An 18,590-nucleotide genomic window follows, 5' to 3' on the forward strand; every position below is an offset into this window, starting at 1 on the left:
CCTGGCTAACATGGTGAAACCCCGTCTCTACTAAAATTACAAAAAATTAGCCGGGCGTGGTGGCGTGCGCCTGTAGTCCCAGCTACTTGGGAAGCTGAGGCAGGAGAATGGCGTGAACCCGGGAGGCGGAGCGGAGCTTGCAGTGAGCCGAGATTGTGCCACTGCACTCCAGCCTGGGCGACAGAGCGAGACTCCATCTCAAAAAAAAAAAAAAAAAAGAATTTAAACAAAAAAAAGGGGGGGTTATGGAGAAAAAAAAATTAAGAATGGAAACGAGAAAAAAACCAGTGATATAAATAGGCCAAGACAAATTAACAAATACAAGCATATTTGAAGTCTTCAAAGAAGCAAGCCAAAATGAAAAAAGTAAAAAACTGTTCTCAATATAAGTTTCCAGAAATAGAGGAAAAATGTAAACTAGAAAATAAAAGAATATGGCACATCCAAGAAAAAGAGAAACATAAAGGTCAATGCCAAGACATATTCTAGTACTGGACTGGACTGCAAAAAATGGGTAGTGAGGTAAAAAACTGATCACTTCCAAGTAGAAAAAATTTCAGCGAGCCCTCAGACTAGTCTACAGCAAACAGTGAGCACTGCCTACAAAAGGAAATAAAGTGGGTCTGAGGAATTTCTTACCTAACAGATGTGTAATTATAAAGTGAGAGAAAGGATATTTTTAGAATACAAGAGAGAAAATATTTGCAAAATGTCTATCTGACGAGAAATTAATAGGCAGAATATCTAAGAAACTTATAGCAAAAAAAAAAAAAAAAAAAAACTCCAATGAAAAAATGGACAAAAGATCTAAACAGACAATTCTCAAGGAAGATATATAAACTGCCAACAGGTATATAAAAATGTTACACATCACTAATCATCAGAGAAAAGCAAATCAAAACCACAATGAGATATCATCTCACCGCAGTTAAAATTGCTTTTATCAAAAAAATTGAGAATAAGGGATGTTGGTAAAGATGTAGAGAAAGGGGAACCCTTGCACTCTGTTGGTAGGAATGTAAATCAGGACAGCTGCTATGGAAACCAATATGGGGGTTCCTCAAGAAACTAAAAATACAAATATCAATGATCCAGCAATTCCACTGCTGGGTATATATCCAAAAGAAAAGAAATCAAGAGGTATCTGCACTCTTATGTTTACTGTAGCAATGTTCTCAATAGCCAAAATGTGTAATCAACTTAAATGACCATGAGTAGATGAATGGAAAAAGAAAATGTGATACACACACACACACACACACACAAAATGTATATTATTCAGCCACAAACAAGAATAAAATCCTCTCATCCGCAGCAACATGGATGGAACTGGAGGTCATGATGCTAAGTGAAATAAGCCAAGCACAGAAAGCCAAATATCACATGTTCGCACTCCTATGTGGGAGCTCAAAAAGCGAATCTCACAAAGGTACAGAGTACCTTAGTGGCTACTAGTGGTTGGGAAGGGTAGTGGGGAGGGGAGGATGAAGAGATTGATTAATGGGTACAAATATACAGTTAGACAGAAGAAATAAGACCTAAAGTTTGGTAGATCAGTAGGCTGACTATAGTTAGCATTAATCTATTGTACATTTCAAAATAGCTAGAAGAGAAAAATGTGAATGTTCCTAACATAAAGAAAAAATAAATATTTAAGGTGATGGATATCCCAATTACCCCAATTTGAACTTTGCACATTATATGAATCTATCAAATTATCACATGTATTCCAAAAATATATAAATCTCTTAAGTTATCAAAAAAGAAGGAAACAAAGAAGGAAATAAATAAATAAACTATAAGAAATTAGGGAACAGACTTCACATTACTTCTTTTGTTTGAGACAGAATCTCACTCTGTTGCCCAGGCTAGAGTGCAGTGATGCGATCTCGGCTCACTGCAACCTCTGCCTCCCAGGTTCAAGCAATTCTCTCCTGCCTCAGCCTCCTGCGTAGCTGGGACTACAGGCACACACCACCATGCTGACTAATTTTTTGTATATTTAGTAGAGACGAGGTCTTACCATGTTAGCCAGGCTGGTTTTGAACTCCTGATCTCAGGTGATCCACCTGCCTTGGCCTCCCAAAGTACTGGGATTACAGGAGTTGGCCACCACACCTGGCCTCATATTACTTATTTACTTATTTAGGTATTTATTCATTCATTCAAGACAGGGTCTCGTTATGTTGCCCAGGCAAGTCTTGAACTCCTGGGCTCAAGTGACTCTCCCACCTCAGCCTCCCAAAATGATGGGATTATAGGCATGAGTCACTGTTAACAGACCTAGGTCTTTTTAAAAAAAACTTTGATAACGTCAACCAAAGGACACTGTGCAGAAACAGAAGGGACTGAGGGAAGCAATGAAAATACTTAACTATTTAAATAATCTGGTTTACAGACGACAACGTAAGTTATAAATAATCACAACACAGAAATTGAAGGTAAAGAGGAACAAAGGCAAAGTTTAAAGTTGGTAAAGAAAATAACGTATTTCTTTTTTTTCTTTTTTTTTTTTTTTTGCAGAAAAAGGCTTGTTTTATTTTAATGGCTGATCTATGTAATCACGGAGGCCAGTATGTACAGACAAAGGGGGAGCTTTTATTTCTTGGTCTCTTCCTCCTTGGACAAAGTCTTGATGATCTCTTCCTTCTTGGCCTGGAGGCGCTCTTCAGGCGCTTGCGTGCTTCCTTCGTCTTAGACCTGCGGGCCTCAGCCTGGTCAGCCAGGAGTTTCTTGCGGGCCTTGTCTGCCTTTAGCTTGTGGATGTGTTCCATGAGAATACGCTTGTTTTTGAACACATCCCCCTTCACCTTCAGGTACAGGCTGTGATACATGTGGCGATCAATCTTCTCAGACTCACGGTATCTTCTGAGCAGCCGGCGCAGAATCCTCATTCTCCTCATCCACGTGACCTTCTCTGGCATTCTGGCATTGGCTGTACCCTTCCGCTTACCTATGCCCATGTGCCTGCCCTTCCGGCGGGCCAAGGTATTTTTCCCACATCGCGTTCGGGAATGGACAGTCACAGGCTTGCGGATGACCAGCCCATCTTTGATCAGGTTTCGGATCTGCTGACGGGAGTTGGCATTGGCGATTTCAATGGTCTCATTGGGGTCTAACCAGACTGCTTGCCACAGCGGAGGACACTAGAGGCGAGCCTCTTCTGAAGCCTGAGCATACTCATGGTTGCGGCCCCAGCAGCGAAAGGAAAGCGTATTTTTTTTTACTTATTTTTTTTTGAGACAGAGTCTTGCTCTGTCACCCAGGCTGGAACGCAGTGGCACGATCTTGGCTCACTGCAACTTCCACCTCCTAGGTTCATGCGATTCTCCTGCCTCAGCCTCCCGAGTAGCTAGGATTACAGTAATGTGCCACCACGCCCGGCTTTTTTTTTTTTTTTTTTTTTGAGACATAGTCTCGCTCTGTCGCCCAGGTTGGAATGCAGTGGTGCAATCTTCGCTCACTGCAACCTCCACCTCCCTGGTTCAAGCAATTCCCCTGCCTCAGCAGCCCGAGTAGCTGGGATTACAGGTGCACGCCACCAGGCCCGGATAATTTTTTTTGTATTTTTAGAGATGGGGTGTCACCGTGTTAGCCAGGGTGGTCTCGATCTCCTGACCTCGTGATCCGCCCACCTCGGCCTCCCAAAGTGCTAGGATTACAGGCATGAGCCACCACGCCCAGCCATGTAAGTATTTTTATAAATGAAAAGTGCAAGTATTATTAAAGATATAAAGGTGAACATCAAAAAAATAATTTAACCAACTGATATCATGTGCTCAGAAAGGACAGAGAGGGAGAAAAAGGCAATATACCAATGTCATTGCATATAACTGGGAGTAAGAAAACAATAAGCAATAAAATAGAGAACCAAGTATATCACACAAAACATTAGTTATAAAGATAACCAATGGATTCCAAACCAAACCTTTAAATTACTAATGGTGTATACTAAACAAAAACAGGAAAACATGTTTTATATAATGACATATTTAATGGATCATAGAGTGATCATATAAAAACATATTTTTAGGCAATAGAAACCATAGCAAATACTATGATAATTGCATAAAGACTACATATAACACTAATATCAATGAATGAAAGTGAGTTTAACACTGTTACTTAAGAGCAAAGACAAACTGAGTAACAAAGTGAAACCTAACCTTGTAACATAAAAATTCATCTAAAGGTTTCAAAAATGTTGAAAATAAGAAGATGGTTAAAGGCATGCTAGGAAAGCATGGACAGAATGAAACAGTTGTTGGGATACTAATTAGAGATCACATTCAGAGGAGGAAAGGAAAGAATTCAGTGATTTTTATAATAAGGATATTTTATTATGATAAAGAGTGTAATCCAGAATGAATGAAGATTTAACTGTAAGGTTTCTGTTCCCAGTACTATGATGGTTTAGATATTCTAAAAATCCCTCCTTTTGCAAACACCTAGAAATGCTAAATTAGGTAAAACATTATCTTTTAAAATGTAGCACCAGTCTGAAGAAAAAGTAAAGGTAATTTACAATAGTCAATGAAAACTTACAAAGAGAAAGTCAAACACACAGTGATGAGTGATAAAAACACATGCCACATTGAAGGTGTCTATAGAAGCCACCAACAAAGAACCTTAGGACTGAAGAACCGTGCAGAGCAACAAGAATAACGCCCTAGACCTAATAGAAATAGATAGCAGAAATAAGAGTCCTAAATAAAGCTTGAGCCTAAGAAAGCTGGTGCTTAAATGAAAATGGAAGAAGGGTGACAACAGAAAAAGAGATCCAGTGGCAAAAGGAAACAAACAGGAAATAGATTTAGACATATGTGGTCAATTTTTCACTAAAGTGCCAAGGTAATTTATGGGAATGACAGACTTTTCTACAAATGGTGCTGAAATAACTAGATACTAGTATGAAAGAAAACAGAACCTAGAACTCTTACCTCACCCCGTATTTAAAAATTGAGATCGAATATATCTATCTATCTATCTATATATATCAAAATAGAAAAAGGAAAACTATAAAGCTTCCCGAAGAAAACACAAGATGATCTTGTAATCCTGAGGTATGAAATGACTTGGTTGAATACAGAAAGCACTAACTATAAAAGGAAAACTTGATGAAGTTAATTTTTTTAAGTTAAAATTTTCTGTTCATTAGAATACCACACGAGAAGGAAAATCAAAAGGAGGCTACAGACTAGGGAAAATATTCACAAGATATATATCTGCCAAAAGTCTTATATCTAGAATATGAAAAGAAGTTCCAATAAATAATAAAAACGCAACCCTATTAAAACAAGGGCAAAACATTACAACACTTTATAATATATCTATTATATGTTGTATATAACATATATAACTATACAAGGATGATTGGTAAGTACAGGGAAACATGTTCAACATCATTAAGAAAGTACAAAGTGAAACATAATAAGCTACCTCTCGAATAGCCATTCATTTTGAATGCCTAAAATAAAAAAGGCTAACAATATCAAATGTTGACAGAGATGTGGATCATCTAGAACTCTCATATACTGTTGATTCATGGGAAAAAGTTGGGCAGTTTTTAAATAAAGTTAAAGCAGACTCCTCTAGCAAAAGAATTGGAAACATGTCCACAGATGGACTCGTCTAAGAATGTTAAGACCATCATTATTCGTAAGAGCCCTACACCAGAGCCAACCCAAATGTCCATCACCAAGTAAATGAACAAAATAATTGTGACATATTCAGAGGTAAAACAACATAGATGAAATTGCTAAAACATTATGTTGAGTGAGATAAGATCCACATAAACTGCATGATTCTGTTTGTAGCATGTTCCAAAACAGAGAAAACTAAGATACGATACAGTAACAAATTCATGAGTCCATCTAAATCTAGTTCCGGTTTGTTTTCTTTTGCCACTGGATCTCTGATGAATGGATGGACAGAAATAGGAAGGAAGGAAGGAATGAAGGAAGGAGGGAGGGAGGGACAGTTGGAGGGAGGGAGGGAGGGCCGGGCGCGGTGGCTCATGCCTGTAATCTGGAGAACGGCATGAACCCGGGAGGCGGAACTTGCCGAGATCAGGCCACCCGCACTCCAGCCTGGGAGACAGAGCAAGACTCCATCTCAAAAAAAAAAAAAAAAAAAGGAAGGAAGAAAGGAAAATAAAGGAAAGAAAGGAAGGAAAGGAGAGAGGAGAGGGGCAGAAGGGGGGTACTTCTTTATAATAAATGCCAATTAATAAATCATTTTACAGCCATCATGACAAAATTTGATTTGAACAGGAACCATCTATGTATGCTAAATCCAAGAGAGGGAAAATCAGAGAAGGAGCAGCATATTTGCATGGTCACAATATCTCATGTTAATTGTTACATACTAAACAACTGTGAGAAGAAAAAACAGTTAACTATGCAGTGAAACCGGACCAAACTTTGGCCAGGAACTTGGCCTTGGGGCTAAGGAACTCAAAATAATACCCTGAAAAGCATATGACCTCAATCTCACTATGTACTGATGCAGGAAAGATTGCATAATCTAAATCTCATTGTGATGAAACATAAAAATAAGTTGAGGCCAGTGTCATGAAAGGATAAGGAACTGTCCCACATTAAAGGAAACAAAAAGATATCATTAAATGCAATAAGTGATCCTGGATTAGATCTTCACACTGAACAAAAAACATGCTATAAAGGACAGTATAGGGACAACTGACAAAATATAAGTATATTAAAGTATTGTATAATAGTTAAATTCCATCCACGTGCAATGGCTCATGCCTGTAATTCTAGCACTCTGGGAGGCCAAAGCAGGAAGATCACATGGGGCCAGGAGTTCAATATCAGACTGTGCAACACAGCAGAACTCTGTCTACAAAAAAAGACATTGTGCACAGTGGTGTGCACCTGTAATACTAGCAACTTGGGAGGCTGAGGTGAGAGGATCACTTGGGTCCGGGAATACAAGGTTACAGTGAGCAATGATTGTGCCATTGTACTCCAGCCTACGTGACAGAGTAAGATCGTATTTCTAAAAAAACAAAACTAAGAATAAAAAAAAATAAAAAGTTAAATTCTTAAATGTGGTAACTGTGCTGTGTCTATGTAAGAGAATGTCTTTATTTAAAAAAAAATACATACTATACTATAGCATATTATTATTATTTTTAAAGCAAGTTTATTAGGAAAGTAAAGGAATAAAAGAATGGCTACTCCATAGGCAGAGCAGCCAGTATTGCAAATTAAAGGAACATGATGAATGCAAGCATAGGTGTATATACATGTATGTGTGTGTTTGTGTAGACTGAGAGAATAATAAAGTAAATGTGGCAAAATGTTAAAAATTTGTGACTCTAAGTAAAATATACATAAAAGTTATTCTACACTTTTGTGACTTTTCTGTACATTTGAAATTACTTCAAAAAGTTGAAAAAATAGAGCACCAAGTAACTATAAAAAATATACTTTAGTGACAGAAGCCAGATCAGTGATTTTAATGTAGGAGGATGGGATTATTTAGAAAGAGGCCTACTTTGGATTATGGTAATGTTTTATATCTTGACGGAGGTTTTTGAAAACACAGGGGTATTCAGTGTATCAGAATCTATAAAACTGTGCACCTAAAATCCATATATTTTATTAAATTAAACTATACTTAATTTTTTAAGCTAATAAGGAAACTTAAAGCTTGGCAGGAGATGAAAATTAATGATCGAAATTCATAATAGTAAGCCTACCTAAAAATGAACTTGAGGTTTGAATTTATATTACCTGTGTGACCTGGGAAACTGCAAGCCAAGAATCTAATTTTGCAAATCCTCCATTGAAGAACTTACTCATTTACATCTCTCAAAATTTCCACAGACTGGCCAGGTGTGGTGGCTCACGTCTGTAATCCCAACTCTTTGGGAGGCTGAGGTGGGTGGATCACCTGAGATCAGGAGTTCGAGACCAGCCTAGCCAACATGACGAAACCCCATCTCTACTAAAAATATTTTAAAAATTAGCCAGGCGTGGTGGCATGCGATTGTCATCCCAGCTACTCAGAAGGCTGAGGCAGGAGAATCGCTTGAACACAGGAGGCAGAGGTTGCAGTGAGCCAAGATGGTGCCATTGCACTCCAGCCTGGGCAACAAGAGCAAACCTCTGTCTTAGAAAAACAAAAAAACAAAAAAAACCCCACAGATTAAGATTATTTATTAGAACAAAATTTAAGACATCTGCAAATACACTGGGAAATAAACCATCACATACAACAATAAAAGGCAAAATTAACCTCTAAAGGACTTCAAAGAATGTAAATAAGTATGACTTACATAAATAAGTATGTTCTAAATATTTACAGAAATAAGACAGAATTAAAACATAGCAAAAAAAAAGACACTACCAACATAAGCAGGCAGAGCTGAATTGGACTTAAAAATACACTTTCTGAAATTAAGAACAGAAAGTTAAAAGTCCCTATTCTCCAATTTCAAGAAAAGAAAGGACTAACTGTTCTCTGGTAGTCAGCTAATCCCTAAAGTATACACAGAAATTTCACACAGTCCTTAAACACTCCTGTTTTTGAAAGTCTCCAGGCTTCTAAAGCCCAGTGCAATACCAACTCTTTGCTTTGTTTAGAAAGTCATGGCTAAGAAGCACAGTTCTCCCTTGCTTATCAAGAAAGAAATTGAGTGGTTTCTGATTTCAAGTATATTGAGTGATGGTCTCATCCTTAAGAGAATTCAATAAATTAATTAACAGCAAAAATAACATCAGTAAGCTTGAATATGGCTACATGCAAAATATCAAAACTGCAGCACACACAAAAAAGATAAGAGGTATACAGGACACCAAAAAAGCAATTAAGTAAATGTAAAAATAATTCGTGTTCACGGAATGAAATACTCCGTATTATAAATATATCAATTATCCCCAAACTGATCTATAGATGCAATAAAACTTCATTCACAATCCTAGCAAATTTTTTTGTGAAAATTGATAAATGACTTCTACAATTTACATGTAATTCAAAGAGTCAATAATAGCTGAGACAATTTTGAAAAAGAGTAAGGCTGAAAGATTTATACTATCTGATACCAGAATATTTATTATAAAGCTACGGTAAGAAGCATGAAGAAGTATGGTACTGACACAAAGACTGCAAACAGAGAAACAAAACAAAGAATCTACAACTGCACTATTCCATATGGTAGGTACTAAACATGTGACTATTTAAATTTGAATTAATTAAAATTAGTAAAATTAAAAATGCAATCATTAGTTGCACTAGTCACACTTCAAGTACTCAATAGCCATCTGCAGTGAATAGCTACTGAATTGAACAGTACACATAAAGAATATTTCCTTCACAGTGGAAAGTTCCATTAGACAGCACTTACCTAGAAAGGTATACACATAAAATTACTTGATTTATGACAAAAGTAACATTACAATGCAGTAGGAAAAAGTCTTTTCAATAAATTGTGCTAGATCAAGTAGACATTCATATGTAAAAATAAACTTAAAAATAAGTAAGTGAGGCCAAGCACAGTGGCTCACACTTGTAATCCCAGTACTTTGGGAGGCCAAGGTGGGCAGATCAGTGGAGGTCAGGAGTTCGGGATGAGCCAGGCCAACATGGTAAAACTTTGTCTCTACTAAAAATACAAAAATTAGCTGGGCATGGTGGTGTGCACCTGTAGTCCCAGCTACTCGGGAGACCGATGCAGGAGAATCACCTGAACTCGGGAGGCAGAGGTTGCAGTGAGCCAAGATCGCACCACTGTACTCCAGCCTGGGAGATAGCAAGACTCTGTCTCAAAAAAAAAATAAATAAATAAATAAGTAATCAATCCTGATGTCTACTTCATACCATATACACAAAACAATTCAAAGTAGATTGTAAATCAAATTAATGTAAAAATTAAAACAATAAAGCTTTTAGAAGAAAACACAGGAAATCTCTTCATGACTTCGTAGTAGACAAAGATTTTTAAAATTTGATCAAAGAAGTGACAGCCAGACCGGGCACGGTGGCTCACGCCTGTAATCCCAACACTTTGGAAGGCAGAGGCGGGTGGATCACAAGGTCAGGAGTTCGAGAGCAGCCTGGCCAACATGGTGAAACCCCGTCTCCACTAAAAATACAAAACTTAGCTGGGTGTGGTGGCAGACGTCTGTAGTCCCAGCTACTCGGGAGGTTGAGGCAGGAGAATTGCTTAAACCCATGAGGTGGAGGTTGCAGTGAGCAGAGATAGGGCCACTGCACTCCAGCCTGGGAGACACAGCAAGACTCTGTCTCAAAAAAAAAAAAAAAAAGTGCCAGGCATAGAACGAATACAGATAAAGATTATGTAAGATGACATTAAAATTGAGAATCTCTGCTTATCAGAAGACATCATTAAGACAAGGAAAAGGCAAAACACAACCTGAGAAGATTTACTTGCAATAAATATACCTGATAAAAGACTCATATCCAGAATATAAATCTGACAAAAGGACTCCTACAAAACAACAAGAAAAGGCAAATAGACAATCCAGAAGAAAAACAGATTAGACATGAACAGGCACTTAACAAAAGATGTCCAAATGACTAATAAGCATATAAGATATTACATTTTACTTATCATCAGAGAAATGTCAATAAAAACCTCAATATACATCACTATATACCTACCAGAATATCTAAAATGAAAATAAAGATAGGCAAAATGAAGTGTTGGTGAGGATGAGATATAAATGGAACTCTTAAACACTGTTGATACAAGAAAAAATTGGTGAAATTACATTGGAAAATGTTTAGCAGAGGTATGGGTTGAATTACATATCGCCAAAATTCATATGCTGAAGTTCAAACCCCCAGTACCTCAAAATGTGACCTTTTTTGGAAATATGGTCACTGCAGACATAATTACTTAAGATGAAGTCATTAGGGTATCACCAATGTAACGAATATGACTAGTGTCCATACAAAAAAGGCAAATTTGGACCTAGAGACATAAACAGAGGGAAGATAATTTGAACAGAAATAGGAAGAAAACAGTAGCCTACAAGTCAAGAGGAGAGCCCTGGAAAAGATAATTCCTTCACAGCTCTCAAGAGGAATCAACCCTGCCAACACCTTAATTTTAGACTGCTAGCCTCCAAAACTGTGGGAAAATAAATTTCTGTTGTTTAAGCCACCTAGTTGCAGTATGCTTTTATGATAGTCCTAGCAAACTAATATAGGCATTATCTACTAAAATGGAATACATGCACACCCTATGATCCAACAATTCTTCTTGGTAGATACACATCAAAGTGTGTATATACGTTCACCAAAAGATTTGTATAAGAACATTCATATCATTACTATTTTATGATCCCCAAACTAGAAATAACCCAAATGCTCCACAGTGGCATGAATAAATTATGGTATATTCACAAGATGGAATTTTACATGGCAATGAGAATGAACGAACTACAACCACATACAAAAACATAGATTGATCTCACAATAATGTTGAGAAAAACAAGATACAAAAGAATATACAATTACAATAATATAGTTGAACAGGCAAAGCAATCTATAATGTTAGAAGTCAGGATAGTGGTTACTTTTCAAGAGAAAGGAAGTAGTAATGATTGGAAGGGATAAGAGGGAGGTTTCTGTGATGCTGGCAATGTTCTATTTCTCGATCTTGGTGATGCTACACTGTGAAAATTCCTCAAGCTGTACATTCACAATCTGTATACCTTTGTCCATGTAAATTACATAGCAGTAAAAAATAAAATAAAAAGTACTTTAAAAAAACTGAATAGGTTGGTTAAACAGCAGATTAGACCAGCTGGTTATGAACTGTATAAGAGAACCTGAAAACAGTCATAATGTAATAAACAGAAAATATATAAGAGACATTAATAGAGGCATAGGATGAAAGAAAAAGGTCAAGTATAAATCTAACTGGAATTGCAGCAGACAAAACAAATGGGGGAGAAGCAATATTTGAAGAGGGAATAGCTGAGAATCTCCTAGAATCAGCAAACACAAATCCCAGATTTAAAAGGCACAATAATCCTAAACAGGATAAATAAAAAGAAAACCATACTGAATAAAGTATAGTGAAACTGCAGAACTCCAAAGACGAGAAAATCTTCAAGTCAGATGATGCACAAAGGAACAAAAATTGGACGGATTTTTTTTTATTTAAAAAAATTTCAAACTCACAGAAGAGCAAAAAAGAATAATTCAATGAGCATACCCCGCAGATTGTAACACTCACCAATGAAGACACCCACCAGAATATACTACTCACTAAATTCACACTGTTAACATTTTGGTTCATCCACTCAAAATGTTTCTGAACATAAGTCCTTCCCTTTTGGGAAAACGTAGAAAGTATAGCACTAACAATAGCACTATTCTTCGTCTGAAAATTCTTTATCATGCATTTATTAGAAACAAGAACATTCTTCTATTCAATGACAACACCATTACCTCATCTAAGATAATCAACATTAATCCAATAACATCATCTAAATAGAGTCCAGATGAAATTTTCCCAGTGATCTTAAAAGCGTTCCCTAAAGTTTTTCTTTTTACTGATCCAGGATCTAACCAAGGCTTGTGCATTACTTTTAGATGGTATAGTTATTAGGTCTCTCTCAATTTAGAGACTTTCCTTGATACACTACTTCCTTTGATTTTGATGACACTGAATCCTTTGAAGAGTCCAAGTCAGTTGGCATGAAAAAATGTTCTACATTCTGGATTAGTTGGACAGTTTCACCATGATTCCCAGATCAAATGTTTCCAGTAAGAACACCACATAAGGTAATGTTATGTCTCTTCTGTGCACCACATTAAGCATGTGGCTGTCCCACTATTAGCAATACCAAGCTTGGCCATTTTGTAATTTTTCCCTTTGTAATAAATAAGTCATCTGTAAGGTACTATTTTGAGACTCAGGGGTATATTATCAATGACAATTATGGAAGCCAGAAGACAGGAGGATACAACCTTCTAAGTGCTAAGAAAAAAATAACTATTAAAGCAGACCTATATTGCCAACGAAAATATTACTGAAGAATGAACTCAAGATAAAATATATCTTGAAATTATTTATAAATCCTGAAATTATTATTTCATGGTCAAGTAAACAAAAAACTTGATGGGAAACATTTCCAAGTTTTCATTTGCCAAATAATATAATAAAAACTTTCCGCAACTAACATCATGTTTTCAGAAAAGAAAGGACAATTCTAAGCCTCCAAAAACGAAGACTTAAGCTCAAAATAAATGAAGGTTCTCTAAAATGAGTGAATTTTGCTTTATGAACAGCATAGTTTTTATTTTCTCATTTTGCTACATGTATCCATATTTTGTTAGGACTGGTTAACAGTCCAGGGACAAGTGTTTGGAAATTACTAAGTCTAGCTACGAAAAAGGGAAAAGGCATTTTATTTCACCATTATGAAGAACTCGGTCTTCTTTTGTAACCACAGTAATTAGGATTATAAAATCCATTTTATAGTTAATGAATCTGAAGTATGAATTGTTAAAGAAGCATGCACAGCATCACAGAGATAGTAAGTGGCTCAGATTTAAACCAATTCTAAACCTAAAGCGTATGTTCTTTCTACTCTGCCATAGTGAGAAGCCCAACCACACAAAATATGAAGTACCTAAAGGAGCTAAAGGCTGTCAAATGGCAGTTTAAAATGTCATTTGTGACTGAATCTTCAGGAATTTGAGGATGGTTAACAATGTGAATATGAAAGGGTACAACTTTTTTTTTTTTTTTTTTTTTTTTTTGAGACAGAGTCTCGCTCTGTCGCCCAGGCTGGAGTGCAATGGCGCAATCTCGGCTCACTGCAAGCTCCGCCTCCCGGGTTCACGCCATTCTCCTGCCTCAGCCTCCCGAGTAGCTGGGACTACAGGCGCCCGCCACTGCGCCCGGCTAATTTTTTCTATTTTTAGTAGAGACGGGGTTTCACCATGGTCTCGATCTCCTGACCTTGTGATCCGCCCGCCTCGGCCTCCCAAAGTGCTGGGATTACAGGCGTGAGCCACCGCGCCCGGCCAACTTTTCTAACTCCATAAAAGCAATGGAAATCTACAGAAGTAATGTCTAGGGTGGAGAAACTGAGAAGATGCAGGTGTAAGGTGAAAAACACCAGGTATATAACCTTAAGTGTCAACTAACAGTTATAAATACAAATGTGTACAATATAAACAAACTACTAATACATGAATCTCAATAAGACTACAACAATTTTAAAAAGTTTTTCATAAACAGCACATACAACTGGATTCCATTTATATAAACCACTAAAAACAGGCAAAATAAAAAACATCAGATCAATGTGAGAGTAGGGACTGACTGAGAAAGGGAATGAAGTAACTTTCTAGGATGATGGGTTTGGGTTATAAAAGTATATGCATTTGTCAAGGTTTGTACATTTCATTAATTAAATCACAACAGAAAAAAATCTGTAAACAAATATGAATTCTGGTTAATCATACATATACTTAAGTATATATGAGAAAGTATAATAATGTCTGTAATTTACTTTGAAATAAATGAAAATAATAAAATGGACTGATGGGGTAGAAGGATAGAGGGATGGATTAATAGATAAATACGTGATAGACCAAGCATGGCAAAATGTTAATAATAAACTGCGTGTGTTGCCTCTACCAAGCATTTACTCTAACATTCTTTCAATTTCGTTGTATGTTTTTTAAATTGTTCATAATAAAATGCTGAAGAGAAAGTATATGATATATGTGACTGTGGAACTAAGACAATGCTATCCTTAAAAATATAGAAAACCATATAATGGCCCAATTTGATGGAAGAGATCATATAACTATCATGAAGTTTGAAAGAAGTAAAGAAATACAGACAGTACTATAAGGTACTCATAAGACACACCCAGAAGTTGCTAAATCTAAGGTGAAAAATAAAATGAATAAAAATACAATGGATGGGTGCAGTGGCTCATGCCTGTAATCTCAGCACTTTGGGAGGCAAGGCAGAAGGATCACTTGAGCCCAGGAGTTTGACCAGCCTGGGCAACATTGTGAAAACCCATCCCTAAAAAAAACAAAACAAAAACAAAAATTACCCGGGTGTGGTGGTGTGCACCCCATAGTTCCAGCTATTCAGGAGGCTGATGTGGCAGAATCACTTAAACCCAAGAGACAGAGGTTGCAGTGAGCCAAGATCATGCCACTATACTCCAGCCTGGGTGAAAGGACAGAGTCTGTTAAAAAAAAAAAAAAAAAAAAATCCTTCTGGTAAGAGACAAAAAAAACCAAAAAACAATGGAAATAAGTTGAATTAGTTTCATGTGAAAGCAACATTCTAGAAAACTGTAAATATATGAGCTGCTGAGAATACCTGATAACTGAAATAATTAAGATAACTGAACATACTTTCTCTTAAGAAATCACAATTGGTTTGGCATATTTCAACATGAAGTATAAGTCAACCATAGTAGATGGATAAAGCTAACTTAGTCACAATCAATTCTACCAAAAAAAGATTGTTTGAAAAGAATAGTTTGAACAGAACTTTGTTTTTAATACACTTGCCAGGAATTTAACGTTTTTAGCATGTCTTAAAAGAAGAATTTTACCTGCCATTTCTTTTGAGGGCAAAAATGATGCCATCTTTCTGGAATGGAAGCAGCTTTGCTCTTAGTCTGTCAGGCAAAAAGTCCAGCAGTTTATCAGATTCACTTGTCACACAAGAAATCTGAGGTGTGAGAGACTTTTTTATGTTATGAACCCTAGGCATGATGATCCTAAAAAACAAAGAAACAACAAAAAAGGGAGGGGTATAAGAAATAGATATTACTAAGTATGTTACAGAATCACATATAAATAATATTAAAGTACTTATTAATAGCTTTGACATACCATTTATATAAACTAAATCATATTCTCACAGTAAGCTACTAAGAAAATTCACAGCACTGAGTTTGAAAGCAATCACTTAATGCACTCTCTAGGCATGCACTATTTCAAGCCCTAATACCATACACCAGCTCAACGCCACAAATGTATTACTAATAAATTACAAATAAAACTACATTTTCCACAAATTGGATAATTTTTAAAATAAGGGATGAATCTGCTAGAGAAAGATGAGTCCTTTAATAATTTATCCTTTTATGGATCCACATTTTCATATCACACCAGATTTTCTAAGAGTGAGGTAAAGCTGCATTTTAAAAAATTATAAAATACAAAGACATTAACTACAAAATCAAATTTATCGTAATTAAATTAATGTATTATTAAATTGTTTAAATATTAAAATTAATTTTTTTAATGAGCTGAATCCACAGTATAACTCTGCCTGATTAACACCTTCCTCACCCCCTGGTTTTCCACAGATGTTATTTTAATTTTCTATGACATAAAAATTTCATATATCTGTAAATTCTTATAAATTAAATCATATTCTCACTGGAAGAAAATGTCCTATTATACCACTACACTACAATGCCTATCAAATAATAATATTTTGTATTTAGATGGTACCCTGCCTTCTGTTTCTATATTATCTCATTTCATCTTTTAAAAAAAGTTTGCGGGCCAGGCGCAGTGGCTCACGCCTGTAATCCCAGCAAGTCTGGGAGGCCGAGGTGGGTGGATCACGAGGTCAGGAGTTCGAGACCAGCCTGGCCAATATGTTGAAACTCCGTTTCTATTAAAAATACAAAAATTAGCTGGGCGTGGTGGCACTCACCTGTAGTCCCAGCTATTTAGGAGGCTGAGGTAGCAGAATCACTTGAACCCAGTAGGCGGAGGTTGCAGTGAGCCAAGATCATACCACCACACTCCAGCCTGGGCGACAGAGTGAGATTCCATCTCAAAGAAAAAAAATTTGCTTTTTTCCTCAATTACATGCAGACTTATGTAACTATAACTCTCTTCCATCCAAAAAAGTAACCAACTTCTGTGTCAGCTAAAGTTGAGAATAAAGCAAGTGTTTATTTATTAATAACAAATAAGTACTACATGCCACAACCTAGAGAAGCAAGACCCACACACTCATAAGGCTTATATTCTTCAGGGGAAGACTAAAAATTAGCAAATAAATAAACATGATGGTTTTTCTTTTTTGTTTTCAGCTGCACCTGATCGAATGGGAAGGATGATTAATTATAATACAGCACAAATAGTGTAAGGAATTTAAAGAGTACTGGTCACTTTAGGTAGGCTGACCAACAGTGGCCTGTCTTAGGAAGTGCTATTTGGCTTATGATCTGAAAGATGTAAAAAGCCACCCAGGATCAAAATTAAGAGAAGAGCAGTCCAAGTAGAGAGCATCAGTGCAAAAGACCCAAATTGAGAAAGGGCTTGGTGTTTTCAGAAAACAAAAAGAAGGCTAATATGGACCAGGCACAGCGGCTCATGCCTATAATCTCAGCATTTCGGGAGGCCGAGGTGGGCGGATCACCTGAGGTCAGGAGTTCGAGACCAGCCTGGTCAATGTGGCGAAACATCGTCTATACTAAAAATACAAAAATTAGCTGGGTGTGGTGGCACATGCCTGTAATCCTGGCATGACAATCACTTGAACTCAGGAGGAGGAAGTTGCAGTGAGCTGAGATCACACCACTGCACTCCAGCTTGGGTAACAGAGCGAGACTCCATCTCAAAAATAAAGGAAAAAAAAAAAGCCAATGTGGCTGATGACCCAAAGGAGGGAATGGTGTAAGATGAAGCTACCGAGATAAACAAGAGCCAAATCATATACAGCCTTGATAATAACTTTGGATTCCTTTTTAAGAAGGAAGGAATGCTAATGGAGTTTGCTGTCCTATATACCATTAACCAAATAGGACTATTTAAATTTGAAAATTCGGTTCTCCAGTTTCACCAGCCATGTTTCAAGGGCTCAACAGTAACATATGTCTGGTCCAAGCTATGATATTTAATAGTAAAGATACAGAACATTTCTCTCTTCACTCAAAGTTCTATTGGACAGTACTCCATGGAAGGTTTAAACAGGGGAATGACACAATCTGACTTATATTTCAAAAAACACCTGAAGGAGACAAAGATATTAATAAGGAGCCAGGAGATAAATGTTCTTACAGGATTTAGCCAGTCAACAAAGCCTCCACTGCTTCAGTAGGCAACCGAATTTAGAAATGATTTATGAGTCAGTTCTGTCTGAATAAGGTCCTCATAAACACTTATGAGTGAGCCTCCATAGGACCCTCTCAACACCACCACCCCCATAACAAAACTTAGCAAGGAATAGAGAATGGAGCAAAAAGGGAAAGCATGAAAGCAGAAAAATTGTTTTCAGGTTGCAACAGACAAGGCAAAAAACCTTTAACAATGAAACTGAAAAGATTCAGGAAGTGTATCAGAGGTAAAGCAAACAGCACCTGCTCATGCAGTACACGTAGAGAATAAGAGAAACGTAGAATCAAAATGTGGACCTAGAGTGATGGAGTGAGTTAGTGATGCAATTGGCTGGGATAGTGAGGACTACAGAATAAATAAATAGGGGAGAAAAATGATCAATAGATATCCTTTGAGATGGTTATAAGATACGAAGTGGAAATGTCAGGTATGCTTGAAAATATATGAGCCTAAGTTCCTATAGGGAG

At 36.8% G+C, this 18,590-nt stretch overlaps 1 protein-coding gene and 1 pseudogene across 10 annotated transcripts in view; both read right to left on the reverse strand.

The window, feature by feature from the left end:
* The window catches only part of ZRANB3 (zinc finger RANBP2-type containing 3), a 317,061-nt gene that overhangs the window by 276,382 nt on the left and 22,089 nt on the right, over positions 1–18,590 (reverse strand). For 9 of the 10 annotated variants that reach the window (XM_007964848.3, XM_007964840.3, XM_007964841.3 and 6 more), the window contains one exon: positions 15,594–15,761. In XM_007964848.3, the coding sequence (XP_007963039.3) occupies positions 15,594–15,754 (161 nt within the window). In that variant the 5' untranslated portion in view covers positions 15,755–15,761. Of the gene's footprint in view, positions 1–15,593; positions 15,762–18,590 lie in introns of those variants that run through there. The other variant, XM_007964850.3, reaches the window with a different exon arrangement.
* LOC103216984 (large ribosomal subunit protein eL19-like) lies at positions 2,491–3,206 on the reverse strand (annotated as a pseudogene).

The sequence above is a fragment of the Chlorocebus sabaeus genome, chromosome 10, assembly GCF_047675955.1.
Source record: "Chlorocebus sabaeus isolate Y175 chromosome 10, mChlSab1.0.hap1, whole genome shotgun sequence".
Taxonomy (NCBI): domain Eukaryota; kingdom Metazoa; phylum Chordata; class Mammalia; order Primates; family Cercopithecidae; genus Chlorocebus; species Chlorocebus sabaeus.